Below are 22062 nucleotides of genomic sequence, written 5' to 3'. Positions count from 1 at the left end.
GAAGCTCTAGATTACTGCAAGTCTGGCTTTCGGAGGGTGTTGTTGGTGTGAATAGAGGGTTATCCTCACTCCCAAGTTGGGAGGAAAGAAAGGGATCTGATTGCTGAGACATTAGATAAAAACACCAGATTGAAAGGGATAGGACAGATTACCGGTGGAAGGCTCTATTACAGTAGAATATATCAAAGGCCTTCTCTGTGGAAGTGTTGCTGAGTGTACTTGGGCAAAGTAGTTGCTTTTTCCTATGGAGCTGCATACTAGATATCCAATTAGATATCGGTGGGCTCACCCGTGGAAATATAATATCTTGGGCCTCCCCAGGGGAGCGGGCCCAATTCCTGAGTATTTTAAAACAATATTCAACCCGTTCAGGCGCTGTATATACTGTTTTCGTATAAGATATAACATGTAAAATTTGTATTCAGCAGGTTATTTACTGTCACGGAGCATGAGTGCTCGCTAAGTCACATGACATGTTTGATTCCTTTGTGTTGATTTCTTTGTTCTGTTTTAGGGCCAGAGCCACTCGCACATTAAATAGCTCAACACTGGCAGCCACAGCGTTCTTTTCTTCTTTCCTCATGCTAGTATTTCACCAGATAGTTCACCAATAAATTTCATATTGAACGCAATCGTCACATTTACAAATTATATAACTACTACTATGATCCTCGACACTGACAGAATTTTCTTATATTTTTTCAAGATAAATCAAGTTTATAATGAGCTTTAAGAAGTATGGTGGTGCTATCCATAGTGTAGAAAATATATATTCTATCTGAATATGCAATGAAAAGACCACTTTCTAAATCAACTGACTTCTACTGATTGGAAATGCTTTGAATTAATGCCCACCTAATTTATGCTGTAGGCTATCATATAATAGCTCTCTTCTTGTAATATTATAGATGGTAGGTAAGGAAGAGAGAGATTGATAGACTGTATGATAATCGTTGACGCTGCGACGGGATTACAGAGAAAAATACACGCTAGTGACTAAGGATTTTTACGCGGGAAAATTGGGCAGACTTGGGTATAAACGTACCTGGGTATGGGTAAATTTACCCAAGGGTAAACGGAACTTGGGTATGGGTACGAGACCTGTACCCAAATGGGTACCCATGTCCAGGTCTACCTTAATCTCAAATGACATTTGTCTGTCTGCCTGTCTCAACTGAGTGTTGCATGAAAAGGGCAATTCTCACAGTGGGTTATTTTCTCATCGAATCAGTCATTATCAGCAATGTTTTTCTTATATACACCACTGCATTTGCAATGGAGGTAGTGTGCTTTGATTTGGCCATCCCCTTCATGGCGCTTGGAACTTTTGGTTGTTACGGCATAGCCATGGTGCTTTGTGAACTCATTGATAGCATCAGCTGGCGGTGGAGGTAGGGACTAGGGAATATGGTGGGCAAGGATCCTCATCATCACTCAAGTACTCAGCAAGGAGTGCTTGGAGTGGTTTTTGACAAGTACTATTTACCATATTTAGCTCACTGGTATGCAGCTGTGGGTAGCCAAGAGGGGCAGATGTGATGTCTTTTTTTATGATGATATCCTAATTGTTTTACCTAATCTTATCAACACATATGACCCACAATTTACTAAAAACAGCTAGACGGTGTGCCGGTAGCCAACAAGGGGTGTGCCTGTAGCGAGAGGGGTGTGTCTGTATCACCTCCCTTAAAAAATACGTTAAAAGAATGTAGTCTAAGAACTTATAACAAAGAGTAGAGCTATTCAACGCTAGATTAACTATCAAATACTACAACATTTTAAAGTAGTAAATAAGTCAATGCCAAATAAGCAAAACCATCTGAGTTTCTATTAAAATTCTCTTTGCTAATCCACTTCCATAATAAGAAGAAAATCAAGTCAGCATTAAAAAACTACTTGATGTCATGGCTGAGTAGCATATTAGAAATCAGATGGCTCAGCCATTCTACCTTTTTAACCAGGTGAGCCATAATTACGGTTCTGTCTAGAGTTACCTCTATAGATCCTTTGCTAGGATAATGTAAAGAATCACTAAGGCTAATATACAATGAGTGAGGATGAATGGTTAACTGAAGGAAGTACTTGCATTATGTGTTATCAGAGAGAAATGAAACATTATATAAAATATTCATCATTGCCAGATTTGGCAATAATCCTGAGTGATATCTAACCAAAATTCAATATCATGCCTAAGAATAAAAAATTATAATGTCATTTGAGTCTTCAAAGGGTAGATAAGTTGTTACCAGTGCATGAAGATGATGATAGAACTTTCATAATACTTGTTGTTTGTCAGAATGAACAAATGAACTTCTTTACTAAAGGAACAATAACAGTCAAGGCTATTTATGCTGCTCTCTAAAGAAAAATTAGATTACCAAATTAATAAAAAAATATGTATTATATTAGCTACACCTACCTTGATTAATGAAGAGAAATATATCAAGTGTGTATCAAGTGTAAATAGAGAATATTTTAAATTTAAGTATATGCGAAAAGCTAATTCTTAACTTCAGATTCATTCCTATGCGACGTCGAAGAATGACTGGGGGATATTAAAAGCAAGAGCAGCTACTTTTTTGGTTTCGAATTGGCCTTATGCATTTAATGCATTTGGATTCGGCTTGCCCTTTGACTGGGGTTTTCCATCTGAATGGGATAAGAATGCACAAACGAGATGATATAATGTTGAGGAAAATTCATAAAATTCAAAGCCATTCGAAGGCCGGCGCCACTCGATGGTGTCACAACAATTGTAGTAATAAAATTGATTATCACTAAATGCACTCAATAACTAAAATAGAGAACTTTTAGATTAAAATGTTTAAAAAAATGATAGATTATATTCTATCAGAACTAATTGGACAGGAAACAATTATAAATCAATAAAGTGAATATATGACTTTTATTAAATATAGATTTCCAACAGGATTTTAACAATAAAATACAGAATTTTTCTGAAATTGATAACGGATTCAAGCTTGATTATAGTAATAGAAAATAGAACTCATAGAGAGCTAATTTGAATAACAGTAGTATCATGTCTTTAAGAATGATGAGATGAAGAGGTATAGATTAAGAAAAATCACTATAATGGACCTTTTCATAGATACAGGAGAAGTGAAATCAATACTTTATATATCATCCCATTTACAAGCAGATATAAATGCTAAGTGCAGAGGGAATGAGATTCTCAACCATAGGCTGAAATATAGCATTCCATACACTAATGATAGCGCTTTTGAAGTTTCTAATCCATCCTAGAATTTTCTTTTATTAATAGAGCTGAAGACAGCTTAAATATTATTGTTTTCGGAACATATCAGCTGTTTTCTATGGAGGTTTCGATTGTATAAAACGTCTAATTCATCAACCACAGCTCTATGGGATGTAGAATTCTAACTCTTATGAACGAGTGTATCACTATTGCAAAATATTTTCATGCAGACTTTCTATAGCCCGGAGATAGTATTGAGCTGGATATTCCTTTCTTTGAAGTTTGCTCATCTCTATTATCATCAATCTTTAAGTTCCCATTAATCTATATAGCATCGACTATCTGATGGCTTATGATGAAATCTTTTAGAATTCTTCACATTGACCAAACCCTTCTTTAAACTCGTCAAAGACAAATTTAATTATTAGATTCGCATTGAATGGATAATCGATCTTTCACTTCCAAATTGCTTTTAGGGTCTCAGAATTGTATAGATGACTTATGCTAGAGTTATTCATTCTAAAGGTAGTTTCATAGACACCTTCGTCCAATATGCCAAATTTTGAGATCATGATCCTTGCATTTGTCATGTTAATGATCATATTGATGGGGTGAATTTTTTTTTGATTTTACAATTAATAGAGCATAACCTCCAAGCTTGCGTATATGAAGGGCCAAAAGTGATGGTCTTGAGGGCAGACCGTCTTCCAATCTTAGGCACATACCACCTAGCCTAAGTCTATAAGAAGCCGCATACAGCATTAGACATTGATGCAGCTATAAAATGCAGCTACAAGATCTCAGCAAAAAATTATATTATCTATAAAAGAAAAAATTTATAACTGTCGAAGACCTTCAAAAAAAAAAAGACTCGATGATGTTAAAAGTTTTGTTGGGTTGAGATGGTATAACGGCCCACCAGATGATCTGCAGCATCTACAATGAACTATTCACCGTGCTGGAAATGTCAATGGGGGGTGATACAGACACACCCCCTGTTGGCTACCGGCACAGCGTCTAGCCGTTTTTAGTAAATTGTGGGATTTTGTCATGTGATAGTTCTGTAGCATATGTGAACTGAGATTTATATTACCATCATGATTGACTATGTACACTGACATTTAAAGAAGTAAAAGCCTTCATTACTCCCTTCCTGAATACACCTCGAATCAATAATACTGGTATTTTCGTCACTCCTGCCAACACATCTAATTCTCCGACCATTCCGTGAGATTCTAATCGGTGAGTAGCCAATATTCAGGTGATGATGAGCTGCGTGCACCCGTCCAGCATGGCACTTCCTGGCAATGGCGACATAGGTAGCATGCTTTGATTTGGCCATCCCCTTCATGGCGCTTGGAACTTTGGTTGTTAGGGCATTAGTCATGCCGCTTTGTGAACTCATTGATAGCATCAGCTGGCGGTGGAGGTAGGGACTAGGGAATATGGTGGGCAAGGATCCTCATCATCACTCAAGTACTCAGCCAGGAGTGCTTGGAGTGGCTGTTGATGGGTAGTGTTTACCATATTGAGCTCACTGATATGCAGCTGTGTAGCCAAGAAGGGCAGATGCGATGTCTTTGTCATGATGATACCCTAATTGTTTTACCTAATCTTATCAACGAATGATGTGACCCACAATTCAGTAAAACCAGCTAGACGGTGTACCGGTAGCCAACAGGGTGTGCCTGTAGCGAGCGGGGTGTGCCTGTATCACCTCTCATGTCAATACGTATTCTTTACTCCATAAAAGACAAGACCTTTTTTCTATTGTTTTTCTTCCACTTCATCCTCTTTTTTTTTTTTTTTTAAAGATATATTTAGAGCTATATAACTAATTTTTTCTCAGATTTCTATTAGATAAACGCGGTGTATTTTCTATGTTCTTTATTATAATAATGGGCTCCAGCATAGGTTTCCTTTATTAAAATGAGCCTTGTAGGTTGAAGTGAAGATACATAAAACACAGAAACTGTTGATATTAAGGGTGTTATGATTAATTTGAATTTTCTCTACAACAATCGTAGAATTATCAATGCTATCAAATCAATATGAATATGCAACAGTTGTGATAAATGAACATATAATATTTGCAGCTGATATTCTAGGTTTAGACCTGCAGGCTACAATTAAGAAGTACTTTCAGTTATTACATCAGTCTTTTATTATACGACGTTTAAATTAAGGAAGAGAGAAATCTAGAAGTCTTATTGAGTTAATATAAGCTAGTTATGTATAAATAACATAATGAGGAAAGAAAAAAGAACCAGTAACATTAGTCTCTAAAAAGCCCTATTCTTAAGTTAATTTTGTACGTTATATCAAAGGAAAAGACTGGATATATTAAGTTAGAAGCTCTAACTCAAATACATTGTCAAACTTGAGTATAGAAAATAAAGTCACTAATCAATCCTAACCTTTCCCCTTTTGAAAGAGCTGATGATAGAGCTTAAAAGCTTTAAGATGTTCCAGATATGCTCTCAAATTTAAATCAGGCAAAGGTAAAGAGGCATTCCCTTATATCCATCCTATGGATTCTTAAACCGTCTAAAAGAAACCTTTTTATGGATCAGGACCTATCTTAAATGATGGTTTAAGCTCATGGAAGGCGAGTCCTTTTTCTAGTGTGGTTTATTTCTGGAATTTAGCTGAGTATCCCTGTATCCCTATTTTAGGGATTGCTCGTCCCTCTGATTTGACAACTTTTTGAACACCTTCAACCCAGAAATCGAAATCATTAAAAAAAATTTTTTATTGTTTACTAGATTGTCCTTCCCAAACTTCTTTCCTGTGGATTGGAATATGAAGCAAACGGTATTATTGGAATTTTTTTTGAGAGAGAATTTATCAAAGATAACGTCATTTTACATCATTACGTGAAAATTCATCTGTCTTTTTAAAGAACAATATTATTCTTATGAAGAGGGATTTGCTTCTTTCTCTTCCATTTCCAGTTGCTATTTTTCTGAAAAAGAGATTGAATAATTGACTTAGACACCGAATATGCGCTCTCAAGTAATCAGGTGGTGCTGAGTCATCTGATAGATACAACGTAATCTACAACCGAGCTGATCACTTTCCGACGGTTGTGGAAATGTTGAAGTTAATAAGACAGCAAAAAATGCATTTCTCATACAAAATAAAGTCTATTAATTAGGACATTTTTATGCCCAATGATACGATAATCAATGCATCGTGTTTAGTGCCCGTAGGTGGTTGGTTTGCTGCTGAATAGTTCGCCACGTAAAGTAGTAGAGGCTTCTTGGGCATCATTCTCACTTTATATGATACCCTGAGCTTCCTGTATAGGCTAGCTGTCTATGAGGAACGCTTTCTTTTCTGTCGCTGTTTTCACTTGCAGCCGTCAAATCATGATGTTGCCAGAATTGCAACACTATTCATGCCCATTTGACAACTGTGAAAAACTTGATCCATAGCAGTCTTTGTAGGAGTTGGGGCTATTGCTGCACTGTCTCAACAGCTTTTTGACATTGGATTCTTGCTTTTTTGGTCGTTTGAGATTATGAGGCTCATCGTCCTTAATTAATACTACAGGTCTAATTCAGCCTTCTCTAATTATTCAAGAATCCAAGTATTTAACTAGTTTACTATGTGTATATATATCGACGGAAAACTTTACTTCTTGTCAGCTTAAATGCTGTAATCTATGACATTCATAAATTAACCTCTAAAATATTAGATGTTCTTGACCTAGAAGATTATTTACAAAGAAAAAATATTAGTAGCTGTGATAATAAATACTAATCATTTAATTAGAAGTAATTATAGACTCCTATAGAAGAGGCCTTTTTCTCTTGTTTTGAAGATTACGCGAAATAATAGGATTAGAATATCACTTTATTCACTTCTGCTTAGAAGATATTAGCATCTGGACTTATTTAAATTATTTAAATTTATCAGTTTCATGTTATGTTCTACGTAATCTAGTATACATATATTTATATAATAAGATGATTTGTTCGATTTTCGATAAATCGATTCAAATTATTGCAGTCTCCTTTTTACTGCATTTCTATACACAGCTGTGGCCCTGTATATAACTATATTCAACTTAGATCAGTTTTATAATTTTTTTTCTTTTAATTAGGGCTACAGAGTCTTCATTCATCTTCTTTGTTTTCTTATTAAAGTTTAGAATTCTGCTTCTCTATCAAGTTGTTTTTCTATTTTATATCCTCTTTAATCTGATAAGGCCATATAAGGATATATTCTAACATTTCTCATTTTTCATTTTACATATTTTATTACTAATGTTGTATTGATCATTTATTCTCATACTCTGATCTTAGGCCACATTGATCTTTTATGATCTTTTATACCTAGTGCTTATTAGACATTATGTTCTTCAGAACATGACTCTATTTAGAAGCATAGTAAGGCGTCTAAAGAATTCTGCCTTATTAAACACTATCTTCTCCGCGTAATAGATAATGGAATCATTACTGTCATACGTAATCGGACACGAGCGGCGCGCCGCATCTCCTTTTCCAGTTTCCACCTATTTCCCAATTAAAACGCCATCAAAATCTTAAAAATTTATTATTCCTCAAGACCGAATAGATATATCCCCACAGACATTGCAGTATCTGCTATCTGGTCGGAAAGCATCTCACCATGGACAATATGGGAGATATCGCTGGCTTATTCTGGATAACCATGGAAGCCATGCTACTGCCGACTTTGAACATTTCTGCAAAGATCACTTCATCATATCCCTCTATATGCCATCTCATTCGTCACATCGTCTGCAGCCACTTGATATTAGCTGAAGTTAGCTGCTTTGCACCTCTCAAGGAGTTCTACGGCCAACAGGTCCAGGACAGCATGGAGCTCGAAATCAATCATATTGACAAGCAAAATTTCGATCATCTCTATGAGTATTCCTGTACAAGACCATTGTCTGCAACTAATATATGCAGTAGATTTGAAGTCTAGGTAGCACCTTTCAATCCACGGCGTATACCACAGCGTGTACTTGATAAACTTGGCGTTGTCAAGAAGATAACTCCTCCAGACCTCCATCATCTTCTCATAGACCTTGGACTGCAAAGACAATACAATCTATCCATGAAATTAAGCATCAGATGCATCCGACATCGCATCAAAAAATTCACAAAGCCCGCCTAATCAAACAACCAATCAAATGGCAAAGGCATGTGAGACTACTAATGCATGAAGTTCTCATGCTTCGGAACCGGGTCCGAGACCTCAATGCAGCCAATCAACGTCAAAAATGCAAGCTCATTAATTAATGGTAAATTAATAAGTCATTAATGATAAATAAAACCTGTTTAAATAAATAATTTTACTCTGAGTCAAAGAAGAAACTCGAATTCTCATCCATAACTCATAAAATTACTGTTTTACCTGTTAAAATACTTTGACTTTTTCTATTTTATAGTATTGCATGGTACCTTTTATTATTATAGAAATAATTAATAAATTTTGAAGTCTAAGATTGTTACATGGTATAAGAGGGAATTAGGTTATCTTAATAAGTAATGATTTAGGTAGGGAAAATTATCTAATACGAGCTTAAAAAATAAAGAATATTTATAGATATGAAAAAGTAAGATCATATATATCAGAAGAAGGGATTCTTACAGGTGCTGAAGGGCAGCAACTTGGTCACGAAGCTGAGAAACTGCAAGACGCTAAGGAGCCAAAGAAACGGGCACCGTTATGGTGCAGCAATTGTATACACGTAAAAAATGTCCTAGTATATAATACAGTTTTTATTCGATTTGAATATCGAATATAAAGCTAATCTATAAATGCTTCGTAGGCATTTTACGCGCCGCTCGTTGTCCGATTACGTTATACAATTAACTTAAAGTATATATAGAAATCCTGGGGCACCCGTCTCATTTTGCCAATCAATAGTGCCAGAATATTATTCATTAATATATCAAAATTATTTTAAGATGCTATAGAACAGAGAAAGCTTATACTTTAATTTATTGCAATTATCACTATTTTCTGAGAATATATGAATTTCAGGTCATTTCCTGAGATCTAAAGGTTAATCATATACTATATATAAAATAAGCAAGCAATCCCCGTCATAAGAAAAGGTAAGACTTTTAATGTATCTATATTCGAGCTTTCTAGATTTTATTTCTCAGATTAGATTTCTTGATTTATATCAACTCAACCTTTTCAATAGCCATAGTAAATCCTGAGGATTGAATTTAAATTATTCATAATTCACCACTCGCATATGAGTAGTCAGATAGATAATATTAAGATAATTAATTAGACTCATTACTGATAATGGATTTAACAGGCCTGCTTGTAATATAAATAGACTAAATCAGTTCCTGATTAATTGTAAATACAAGCATTGCACATAATTCAATTAGAATACAACTGCTGTATGAAATTCTCAGAAATCTTGATTTTGCATGCCATGTTATTACTAATCTCTATGCCAGCAAATTCATCACATCTTGTACAACATGTTGACGCGGGCTATATGGCGCCTTTAAAGCAGGCATATAGCGATCCAGTCGAGAATAAAGCACGGCACAACTTCAACCATTGATAAACTTGGCTTCATTGAGGTCCATCCTCAGGCTCGTTCAGAGGTCTTCAAGCCAGAAACTATCAAAAATAGCTTTGCAACAATTGGATTTAATGTCAACTAAAAGGGGATAGTAATTTATTCCCCCTTCTCTCTGCGAACGGTACATCCCCTTATGGTAGAAACCATCTTGATAGGACGGGATATCTTGATGTTAGCTACCATTACTATATGAGTTGCATCATCATTTTATTATTTAAGTAGTCTTATTTAAATTCCTTTCAGAAATGTATACTCCTATAATTATAGCACCCAATTCCTAATAATAGAATAGATATAATAGAGTTGTCAACCAGGATTTTATTACTCATAAAAAATAATGAGCTTTTAAATTTCTAAAAACCTCATTTTTCCCAATGTACTTAATCGCATTCTCTATTTCCATCCGATCATAGGAAGAAGTGGGGCGGCTATGTATTCAAATGCAATCAGAATGCGGTGGCAGACTACCCCTAAAGTCATACAGCTTCTAATTTCTCTAAACCTCAACAATGAATATTATACAGTCACATGACAAAAGGCTGCGTAATTCCGCGTCGCGCGACGCGCCACCTATATTTATATTGTCCATCATCTTTTCAACCATCTACAAATGCCTCCCACCCCTTTACGGTCTACTAGTTCTAATAGGACTAGTAGAAAGGAATTAGAAGCCTTTCAACAGGTATCATATTTGGTCGATTCCTTGCAGGCCAGAACAACGCTGATATTCACCGCGAAATGAATTTATACTATATACAATGATGATTTGAATCATTGCAACATACCAGTCCTCCACCACTGGCACTAGTTCTCCTTGCATTGGACGACAAGAGATCTTTTCTGATGCTGATAAGCGATATATTCTTTTACGAATTAAGCGGGATCCCTTTATCAAAACTGAAGATATCTGCAAATTACTTGGGATGCCCATTTCTAACCCGCTATCACACGCATGTTAAAAGAATCTGGGTATGGTCACTGGAGAGCACAAAAAAGACCTCAATTGAGGAAATAGCTAAACTAACTATAAACGGGCATATATTCGCAAGGATTGGACATATGAGCAGTGGAGCAAGGTTATATGGAATGATGAATGCTCTGTTGAGCTTGGCAAAGGGAAGAACCAATGGATATGGCGGCTCAACCACTTCAATGAAAAATGGAAAAAGAAGCATATAATCCCATACACCAAAGGCAAAGGAATATCTTATCATGATTTGGACAGTGATCTGGGGCGGTAGCCACACTCAAATCTATCAAATGAGTCGGGATGAGGAATCTACTCAAAGAGGGTATTCTTCACAGCCCTATTTGAAACATATTGAAGATTATCCTACCTGCTATATGGCAATCTGTATGGAATTCATGCAAGATAATGCTCCTACGTACACAACCAATAATATCATTAAGAATTGTTTGATGAGCATAGTATTCCCCTTGTTGACTGGCCACCCTACTCACCTGATTTGAACATGACTGCTTCTTTTAAATCATCGCTTCCCAACCATCACTATGCCTAAAGCATCCAAGAGGATTGATTCAAAAGGCCAGACGGATTCAGAACCTAAAAATCAGTGAAATTTGATGTTGACTAAGAAAGCTCCCATCAATGTCTGTTAGGGGTTCCTTCGAATTTCTAAACATAATCATCAATGTAATCTTAAGTAATAAACACCAAGAGAATTCCCTGCAGAACTGGTCTATCAGCTAGATAAGGTACAATGGCTGTTTCAATGAAAAGTTAATCATATCGATACTTGATTAAGACCAATAAAAAAATTGGCCAAAGCTAGGCATCTTTTATTAAATATCTGCTAATTAACATAATTTCTGAAAATAAAATAGTAACATTGGATTGTATATCTGCAAATGGATTGATCCTGCCTTCCCTTATTATTTCACCAGGGAAAAGCCATATGAGAAACTGGTATATCTGTATGATCTACAATTAAACTGGGTTCATCAATCAACATATGCCTATCAGATGAGATAGCATTTTGTACGCATTCAATGCTTCCATGAGAACTTAATAAAGCAGTAGGGCGAATTTATCAATCTATTAATCTATCTATCAATCGATTGATATATTAACGTAAGATAAATTAGACTGGTATCTTCCACAACGACCTTATGGTATTTTTTTTTTGGAAAGGTATAATTTGAAATGCTGTTATAAGGGCAGAAGAGGATGAATATAGTATTTTCAAGAGGTGAGAATCCCTCCTAAACTCTCTAATTACCTATTCACCAAAGACACTCCACTGCTTCCAAAGAGATATTAAGAAAGTATTGAGAGGTCTAAATGATATTACATGGTTTTTTTCCCTGGTTTTGAAAGCCATATTAATTTATCTTTACTAATTGGCTATATCAAGCAAAGACTAATGCCCACCCAGAGAAAAAGGTAAAAGGTCAATTGATTTTAATTGTCAGACAAAGAAATAAATTTCGATCTCACAAATTAAGAGTCCTCCTCTCATTGAATAATATTGATTATCAACCGTTTAAGTTAAATGCGATATAAGTAGGCATTGGAGAAAAACCAACAAGGTCAGGGTAGGAAGCAGCAGCATTGGCAGGATGATAGAAAAATATCTCTCAAATAACACATGCAGGAAGTAGCTAAATTCTATATCCCTATAATAAAATGGAAAATAAATTTTTAATAGAAATGATCTTTTTTTTATCTGATACCTTTGACTAGTATATGGTATATAAAGATAGAAACATGTTTTTCATTGCACTGATATTATCATACTGTGCAGCCCATCAAGCATGGATAATTGGTTGGCGGGAGGCGCCGCGAATAGTAGCTTAAACCGCCTACTAAGTGAAGATCATAGTATTTCTCAAGAGCTGATAGATAGTCATTTTCTAATATGTTTTCTAAGTACATTATTTTTGTAAAATTGTATAAGAAAATTCTATGTAACAAAATCACTATTGTAGACTATTTATTTGAAATATAGCCTATTGTATGCTCTTAATCAAAAGCTAAAGATTGAGAATTGTTATTTAAGATTGAATGAATATTAATCAAGCCACCCGATTAATTTAGAGCTATCGGAGGATATGGAGTTTGATAAGAAGTATTACAGAAAAGAAAAGATTGTGTAAATTATATTCATTAGGCTCTGCTCGCCAATAATCAAAATAACTACCTAGAACAGAATCACATTCTCAAAAAAGTTTAATATAACATATAAAGTCTTATAAAAAGAAAAGCATTTATTCTATTGCAATAAGTTGCAGAACAATGAGAAAAGAAAAAAAAATAGTAATTAGGTTCTTTAAATCATCAAAAATTAAGGCTCAATATTCTAAGGCTATAATACAATAGTAATTATTCTATAATCAGACGCCAATAAACTCTGATATTCATCAATCTCATGTAGGATTATTGCTAAATCAAGAAGATAAAAGAGAACAGAATCATATCATTGAGAAAAAATGAATAGAGAAATTTATGAAAGAATAATATTTTTATTAGTCCTTTAAATATTTGAAGGATAATAACTCCAGAAACCTGCTACGCTTAGCGGCTATATGCTAAGATTATGGCAAGCTCTATTTTCTCTGAATATCAGGGAGGGTAGCGGCTGCATGAAGCGTGGCCCCTCTTCTAGTCCTTTGTATTCGTTAGATCACACAAATTATTGTATAATAAATTAGCAGCTTTTATGCTTGACTGGGATATCGAAAAAACATTAGTACATAATTTCATATAAAAAAAAATTACACTCACTGCTTTCGCAGCATTTATTGGAGATCCAAATGTATGAGAAATCTTTAACAATCGTATGATTACACTGCTATCCAGAGAGTGCTATGCTGCAAGCCTAGACATGTTTCCCCCTAAAGGCTGCCTTGTAGTTATATTTTCAACAGAGGTAGACCCTAATCAGCCAAGTAAAATAACACAAATTTTCATAAGAGAAATCGCTTTAGAAAATAAGTACCACTTCAATGATAAACGAAAGATGATCACCACTACAAATAATTAAAACTAAACAATGCTAGTGGCCCACGACACCAGAGGAAGAGAAAGATCATGCATTCAAACTCAGTCATCTGCCCTGCCAGGGGATGCAGCAACTATCCGTGCAAAAGATAGTAGATCCTTGAACCAGAATTCTAGATTTCCCAATTCCATATATCGACTGAACGTTTCACTTTCCTTGACGAGATCGCGAGCGACCCGGGCTCTTTGTTCTGAACGAAACTGCAAACAGAGAACATCCAACTCTGGTTCACTCAGCATCACATCTGCCGGCGAAATAGGGACATAGAGAGAGCTATCATCTCCATGTTCATGCTCTGTGACGTGGTCAGAGACAAGCACAAAAAAGAAAAAAAAGGAAGAGAGAAAGACTTACGATCTTTTAGACACAAGACCAGAGTGTGACACAGTGCAGTGTCATGAGCTTCATTGCTCAAGCCCTCGGTTGCGCCCATGCCCTCCCAACTATCCCTGATCATGCATCTCCGCCACACCAGCTTTTGCAAAGCGCTAGTATATGACTGATCTCTTTGACCGCAGCACCCCAGATGTATAGCCCGCAGAGCCAAGTAAAACTCTTTCCCAGAAAGCTCGGTTTGCTCATAATCAGGAGCCCGAGTAGTATCTAGTAACGTCAAAAGATCAACCAATTGGTCAATACCCACCACTTCTCGCGCAACCACCCTTGTAAGCGCGTTAGCAAGCACCTCATGGAGCGAAGGCCTATATTCAGCAATATGCCTCCCAAATTGTTCTACTGCTAGGTCTATTTCAGCCTTTTGATCAATGGCATCTTGCAATGCCGGCGTAATGTGTGCATGGATGACTTCCTGAACAGCGTCTAGTTCGGCGTAGTCCTCAAAGCGCTTGATGTCACTCTGGTGTATGGAATCGTGGGCTGAATCTGTGCTCTCCCACGCGGCTAGACTTGAAAGCTTCACCAAAGAAAGTTCGACACGGTGACTCCAGAGATCGGATTCTTGCTCAATGGCCAAGTTTTTCAAGCATTGAGCGGCGGTGCCGTAGTCATTTTCACCAACAACATCATTAATCCAACTCAGTCGTTGATAAGCCGGGTTCTTGCGTAAAAACCGAGTGATAAACGGCTGGAACTTCCTCATGGCAAATAACACACCCGACTGACCCATTGAAATCTGACGGGAAAAGAAAGCATTTGCCCAAGATTCACCAAATTTTTCGAAATAATGAGAGATCTTCCTGCCGAGCTCACCAGATTTTTTGTCGAGGATAACGGCATCGGGGTCATCTGAATTGATTTCGGAGAAAAGCTGGCATTTCGTTTGATCTTGGAGCTCAATTATGAGCTCCACTAGTGCGCTCATATCTCGAAATTTCTCTGCCAAACTAATGGCGTCGTCAAGCTGCCCAATACCGGCTAATTTGAATAATTGCCATCTGCGCTGTTTGACATGTGACTGCTCAGCCGAGGCAACCTCGTCCATTGACTTGGGGTCTCCTTGAGACGAAAGCCAACGGATTCGCTCGCCATGCATTTGGCTTAGGACACGAAGTTGCCTAGCGCAGTTTTTGGCGATGTCTTCCACAATATCATTTGGCGGCGCGTCAACAGTGGACACCGTCTGTTGGATCCAAGCCATGCAACTCCCAAGCTCCAGATCTAACAAGTGCCCAGTCTCAACATAGGCCATGTTATGGGACGTCCAGGGTTCTGGTAAATTCTCGTAGCCGGTGACCAGAACACCGTCCTCGAGAAACTCTTCGTTAAGGCCATAGAGGCTAGCATGCTCATCTCGAAACCGGAAAGCTGTTTCCAATACTGCGAGTGAGAACTCACTGGCTTGGAATATTTGCTCCGCCGTCTTCCGTCCTTGCTTTGATTGGCCTTTCTGGAGTTTTATGGCGTTAAAAATCCATGGGATGATATGTTCCATTCTGTGCGTATCGTGAAGGAACCAATGGCGGACGTAATCATTATCACTATGCCGTGAATCGAACTTCGCCTTAAACTTTTCGCTCATCTGATCGATGACACGAGACAAGAAAGTTGGCTCATCAGCGTTCTTCCTCAAATCTCCCTCTATTTTCCACATGGCCCTCTGGGCAGCGAGCTTTTCGGCCCCCCATAAGAGTTCCCATTGTGTTAGATTATTCAAAGGTAAGCCACGCTGTGTAAGCAAAGATGCGAGATCATGTAGGGCCTTTGCTCGTGATCGTAAATTCTGATCAAGTGGAATACCGGACGATGGAATGTATTTTGAACTTGACTGCAGTAATTCCCTGCAAATTTCGAGAGCCGCTTGTTCCAATTCATCGACAGGGAAATCCAAGCCTCCTCTACTGGCCAAATTCAACGGGTTTTTTAGCATAGTCCCATAGAACACAGCTTGTTCAAGTTTATGTTTGGCCGTTGTCACATGTTCTCCGCCGACACCACATCGGCGAGGCACTGCTGAGACTCGCACAACCCCGAATCCCCTGACCATTACAAAACATGCAGGTAACGGATTATGGTGGACTGCCTCCTCAAAGCCGCTGCCTAGTATTTCATACTCATGGCCGGTTCGAAAATCAATTCTGTCACAGAAAAGCGAAGGCAGTGGGTGCGAGTCTTGCGGTGCTATCGTGTCATCAAATTGGGCCAACGACAATACAATGATAGATTGTCCAATGACGATAAAGCCCGTATCGCCGGGTTTCGAAACGAACAGCCGTAGCTTTGACTCATTTGAGCCTGATCGAGTATGGTGCAAGTCTATGAGGCGAGTTGACAAAACACGTCCGTCGTCAGATAAGATGATTCGAATTACCCATAAGCCTGTGGAATTAGGTCCTTGCGGCAGTTCCACAACGAAGTAAAGTGGCCACTTTTCCGTTTCGGGGGCTTGTGATCCGCGCACATTACTGTCATTGCCAGCACCGGAAGCTAAGTCAAGAATCTTGAGGGTATGATTACCAGATTCATCTGTCAACTTTGGACCAAGAGACTCGGCCAAGTGTTGCCTGATGTCGAATTGCGCTCTCAAGATGCTGCCATTGCTCCAGTGCGTATCCCAGACTTCCACAAGACCGTTTGTCGTAGAAACTAAGATATCACGCTGCCCGCGTTGACGAGATATACCGGGTCTTGCCGCAGCAACCTCTTTTCGCCAGAAGCCACCTGCCAGAGCGTTCCTGATACCGCCCAGGAGCCCCATGCTGCCATTTGTTGAGTTCCGTAGAAAATTAGAAACAATTGTTGGCTTTCCCTGCGAGCTCCTGACAGTTATCTGAGCGACTCTACCTGATGAAAGTGTTGCAATAACACCAGAGGGTTCCCCGTTGACCACCTCTGTGACATGCTCCCCATACAACAAGCCTGAGATAGAACCCTGCAGTCCATTCTGTTTATGTCTGGATAGTCCCAGGGAGGTGGCGCTCGACACGGTTTCCCAGTAAACTACTTTCCCAGTGGAAGGTATAATCACCATTAAGCCTGGAGGGCCGGCTGTAGCAGTCGATAAAAGGACACCAAGAGGTGCTTCTGCGGTGGTATTTCTGCAGGACTCAGGCACTGATAGGGTAAAAACTTCAGCTGGGGATGGTGACGAAGCGGAACTCGAGTAAGGCCAGATGACAGCATGTGATTGTGTCAGTACTAATGCATATCCGTGGCCAGTCCCGAAGGAGCATGCGAAGTGCCCTGTTGATTGGGTTAGCAACAAATATATCATGCGAAGGAATTTGCGGCGTACCTGATTGCGATTCCCGTATTTGGTCCGGCAAGGCGGGCAATTGTGAAACTGTGTAGAGATTTGTCCTTGACTGCACATTCAGTCAATACCGGATATAATATAGAGAATACAGGAATATGGAAAGACCAACAAGAACGACTGCTCCGTCGATGTCATTATCATCATCTCGCTTGTCAGGTTTTTTTGGACCCCTGATCGCAATCTGCTTTTGGGCTCCTATATTTTCAGTAGTCTCAGGTTTGGCTTTATCCGATTCAGACACGTGCAGGCCGACTGATTCACGTTGATAGTCGCGTTCGATCCTATCATTCTCTAACTCAGATTCGACATTTTCCTGGGCGGATCGCTGCCTTTTGGCTTTGTGTTGTTTGATGGATTCGCCAGAGCTTGTCCGCTGACGCCTTCGCGAACTGCGCAGAGAAGCGGTCGCCTTAGGTACGAACATCGCGTTGACCCTGGAAAGAATGACTGCGAAATTAAATCGCCATTCAAATTATAGTATCCCAACGCATAGGACCTTGCATTTGGGATCGAAGTCGGTTTATCGAGCGGATTGGAATTCCAATAATAGGTGTATCTGAATTATTTTGGAGGTACGCTTGTACGGGTTAAAATTAGGCGTCGTGCCGAAGGCGGTGAGCGTTTACTTATCCTTTATCAAGCACAGACTACTCCGTACAGTTGATCTCTGTATTTTGCCTTAGAACATACGGATTCTGGATTATACAAGTAAAAGCATCTAGATAATATTTCGGAATGCCGTAAAGCAGGCTGCAGATTCAAGCTCATTCATTCTTGTTTTAGACATGCTCACAATGATCATTTCAACGACCAAAATCCTGGGATGCCATTTATCATTTTCAGATTTCCAAGAGATGGCTTTTTTTTTTTTTTGGCAAAATTACAAGTTCGGGACGATAAGCCTTTTCTCGAAGAAGCAGTAGTAATCGAATGGATATATTGGATGAAAAAGAACTAACTCTTCAAATGTTGGAAGATGTATAGTACTCAAGAGTACCTAGTTATAACTAACTATGGGGACAGCTTAGCTAATGGATGGCGCCCAATGATAAAGGCTTGAATTGTACTTACAAGGTGGAACAGCATTATGTATTCTAAATTTCAAATATATTACAATACGTTACACAGAAACAGTCATGATCAGCTCTATTTGGCCATTCACAAGCAAGCGTATTGTCACATGAAAACCCGTTAGTGACAAGGGAACCGCAAGCCCGCAGTGTCTTTCTTCAACTATCATTCATTGCCACCAGTGCTTCAACGCCGACAGAGCCTCGGAATAGGTCTTTACTCAGTTTTAAAAAGGAGTTGTTCAGTTAACTCTGTCAAGGGAATTGGCCATGTTGCATCTACCGAAGCGCGCCATTCCTGGCGCTTTTTCTGGTAAGCACTTTGTTCTTCGACTTCACTGAGGTTCTGCTGACAAGAGTTTCAGTGCGCACATGCCTCACCCCGGGCTTTCACATTCAGTCAACAGCATCCCTATCGACGTCCTCGAGCAAGTCGGCCACTGCGCTTGAGCGTCAAGGGCACTCAGGCCAGCCACTCACGGCATCTGGCAAGGTGCGAAGGGAGGTGCCTTTGCCAAGTCAGGAGAAGAAGGAGGGTGCGATGCAATATGTCCTGTTTGTGTTCCCAACGACATTTAGACCCTAGTGTTCTATCGGACACTAACCGCTCTTCCCGTGGACCTTAGAACTACTCTCGATCAGGTGACCAACTGGGCTCGCCAGAGTTCCTTGTGGCCGATGACATTCGGACTTGCATGTTGCGCTCTTGAGATGATGCATTTGTCAACTCCCAGATACGATCAAGACCGCCTGGGAATTATTTTCCGAGCTTCGCCTCGTCAGTCAGACGTCATGATTGTCGCCGGTACATTGACGAACAAGATGGCACCTGCTCTTAGGCAAGTTTATGACCAGATGCCTGACCCGCGCTGGGTTATTAGCATGGGTAGTTGTGCAAATGGTGGTGGTTACTATCACTACAGCTACTCGGTCGTCCGAGGCTGTGATAGAATCGTGCCTGTTGATGTCTATGTTCCAGGATGTTTGTGCCAATTGACCCTTTCACATAAACGGATTTCAACGCTAACTTGCATTTCAAGGCCCGCCTACATCCGAGGCTTTGATGTATGGGATTTTCCAACTTCAAAAGAAAATGAGGCACACAAGAATCACACGCATGTGGTACCGTCGTTAGTTTCCTTAATTCGTTATGAGACACTGCAGCGTTTAGACAACTGTGTACACTATTAAAAGATTTAAGAAATACCGGTTATAACGGGGGCATCTAGTGGATGTATTGCCTTGAAATTATTGAATGATGGAAACATCCTGTTATCATTGCATCCGAATCAGATCTATAGCATATTCCGTGCTTCTTTTGCATCTTTAACTCCATTGCATGGCTTAAAGAGTTTAGCTTTGAACATAGATGTATTCAATAATTCGTAATCCATCTCAAATCCGACTATCCATTAACCACGACGCCACCGTTGGGGTGCAAGCATTGGCCAGACATGAAGCTGCTGTCTTGACTTGCAAGAAAAACGAAACATGTAGCGACTTCACTGGGCTGTCCTGGACGGCCGATGGGCACGGTGTGAAACTGCTCCATTGCAGACGTATGCATTGTCGAAGGAATAAGAGGGGTCCAGACTAGAAGACTTGGTCAACATGTCTATTTCAGCTAGGTAGTCAGGGACATACTTGGACCAGGGCAGACACAATTGACTCTTATGCCTTTGCCAACTTGTTGGTTGGACAAACCTCGCGTGAACGCTACAATAGCTCCCTTGGTAGACGTATAATCAAGGAGATCAGGTCGACCGATGTAATGGTTAACCGAAGAGCAATTGATGATAGTTGAGCCCCTTTTCATGTGAGGCAGGGCGTACTTGGAAAGGTAAAAGAACGGATGAATGTTGGTATCAAACGTCCTTTCCCACTGATCCCTATCTACCTGTCAGCGTCGTTTCCGTCAAGGAAATAGCCATTTCATACTTACTCGGACAATTCACTAATATCGCTAAGCATGTGCTGAAATGCAGCATTGTTGACAAGTATGTCAATGCTACCAAGGGATTGCAAAGCCACATCAATTACCTTTTTGCAGTTCTCCTTTCTTCGAAGATCAATAGCCAAGCAATGACATTCACGGCCAATTTCTTGAACTTGTTTCTTGGTTTCCTGTGCATCTTTTTCTTCCTCTGGCAAATATATGATGAGACTCGACGCTCCTTCCATCGCAAAGAGCAGAGCAATGGCGCGCCCGATTCCCGAGTCACCACCAGTAATAATGGCTTTTTTACCATCCAGTTTTCCAGCTGCCTTATAAAGTTGGTATCCACCATCCTCTGTCGGAAGATGAGTAGACACAGGGGCTTCTTTTAGATCGGCCTGTAATCCAGGCTTCTCTAGGTGCTGGATAGGAACACGATGGCCTGCAGGGTTCTTTTGAGCCGATGTATTTCCTGTGATTCGGGCGAGTTGCACTTACCAGGCTGAAATTGAGATGCCATTGTGCTATGTCTTCCGGCCTTGTACGCTCGATAATGATTTGTTCCTCAACTTTGTCGGCGACTGGTAGATTTAAAGTGGTTGTAACTGAAGGATTGAAGCATGTCGTGAATAGAAAAGAGCAGGCTGCTGGTCGATTTATATCATTCTCATTTCGTGAGTAACCTGTGTAGGACCGGACCTATCGTCACAGTGACGTTGAACATTTTGCGGACAACCAAACCCCAGGAAATAAAGGCCGCCGCTCTTCCACACTGTAGGAGTACATAAACCAGGGTATTGTTTTGCATGCATAGACTTGCCTATCCCCAAGTATGCTGGTTCTATGGTTTTCCGCAATCATAGACACCACGGTTTCAATGAAGTGACGTTGTTCAAGCGGATAATTGTGACTCGAGATAATGAATGTGCCTCATTATGATGATGGTGGTGATGATGATGATGATAGATCAAATATCGCTTTTGTTCTCCAGGGTCATATCACAATTATGGATTCCACTGCAATGTCAACTAGTCAGTCACCTTTTTGTGCCGTCAGCCGGTAGGACTCCCATGTGGAGATCAGATCAGATGCGACAGGACTGCCTTCATTATTATTACCATTGCACCATTGCACCATTGCAACTTTCTCAGAATTACTTCTTATTTTTCGATTGTTTTCCTTCATACCCGCCTGATCTCTATGTGCGTCATTAGTATAATAGATAATCGCCACTTTTTAGCTTCTCATAATGTCTCTGCTGCTAATATCGCGCGAATACGCATTTATGCATACTAATACGTGTCTCGGAACTTCAGTTTAGCACAATCCACAATCGTATAGTTCTTGTCAACCTCTGTGGTCTGCCATAAATATGCATAAGAAATTCGGTAGACGTGTCTTCTCACCGCCACCCTGACCGCCTGCTTACTGTCGCAAACTTTTTTTTCCCCCGGCCCTTCTTTAGCCTCCCGATTTTTTTTTTTTGGAGACCTACCTTCTCAGACTCGACTCTTTATTT

The 22062-nt window shown here is 39.3% G+C and overlaps 3 protein-coding genes across 3 annotated transcripts; 1 reads left to right on the top strand and 2 right to left on the bottom strand.

Moving 5' to 3' along the window:
* Positions 1 to 13866: 13866 nt before the first annotated feature.
* Positions 13867 to 17961, bottom strand: ACHE_20422S (putative nuclear pore complex subunit Nup133; the record flags this gene model as incomplete). Its single annotated transcript, XM_043284723.1, has 4 exons — positions 13867 to 14120; positions 14180 to 17464; positions 17517 to 17586; positions 17647 to 17961. The coding sequence occupies 4 exons, from the start codon at positions 17959 to 17961 to the stop codon at positions 13867 to 13869; spliced, it is 3924 nt and encodes a 1307-aa protein (XP_043133486.1).
* A 916-nt stretch (positions 17962 to 18877) lies between these two features.
* Positions 18878 to 19742, top strand: ACHE_20421A (NuoB/complex I 20 kDa subunit family protein; the record flags this gene model as incomplete). The annotated part of the gene is made up of 4 exons (XM_043284722.1): positions 18878 to 18920; positions 18973 to 19162; positions 19234 to 19589; positions 19648 to 19742. 4 exons carry the CDS (start codon positions 18878 to 18880, stop codon positions 19740 to 19742), a joined length of 684 nt encoding a protein of 227 aa, XP_043133485.1.
* A 270-nt stretch (positions 19743 to 20012) lies between these two features.
* On the bottom strand, positions 20013 to 21063 carry ACHE_20420S (oxidoreductase, short-chain dehydrogenase/reductase family; the record flags this gene model as incomplete). The annotated part of the gene is made up of 4 exons (XM_043284721.1): positions 20013 to 20200; positions 20252 to 20496; positions 20550 to 20985; positions 21042 to 21063. The coding sequence occupies 4 exons, from the start codon at positions 21061 to 21063 to the stop codon at positions 20013 to 20015; spliced, it is 891 nt and encodes a 296-aa protein (XP_043133484.1).
* Positions 21064 to 22062: the final 999 nt, after the last annotated feature.

Source organism: Aspergillus chevalieri, chromosome 2 (genome assembly GCF_016861735.1).
Source record: "Aspergillus chevalieri M1 DNA, chromosome 2, nearly complete sequence".
In the NCBI taxonomy this organism is placed as follows: Eukaryota; Fungi; Ascomycota; class Eurotiomycetes; order Eurotiales; family Aspergillaceae; genus Aspergillus; species Aspergillus chevalieri.
The sequence above is the reverse complement of the archived record's forward strand: the minus strand, read 5'-3'. Positions and strand labels throughout refer to the sequence as shown.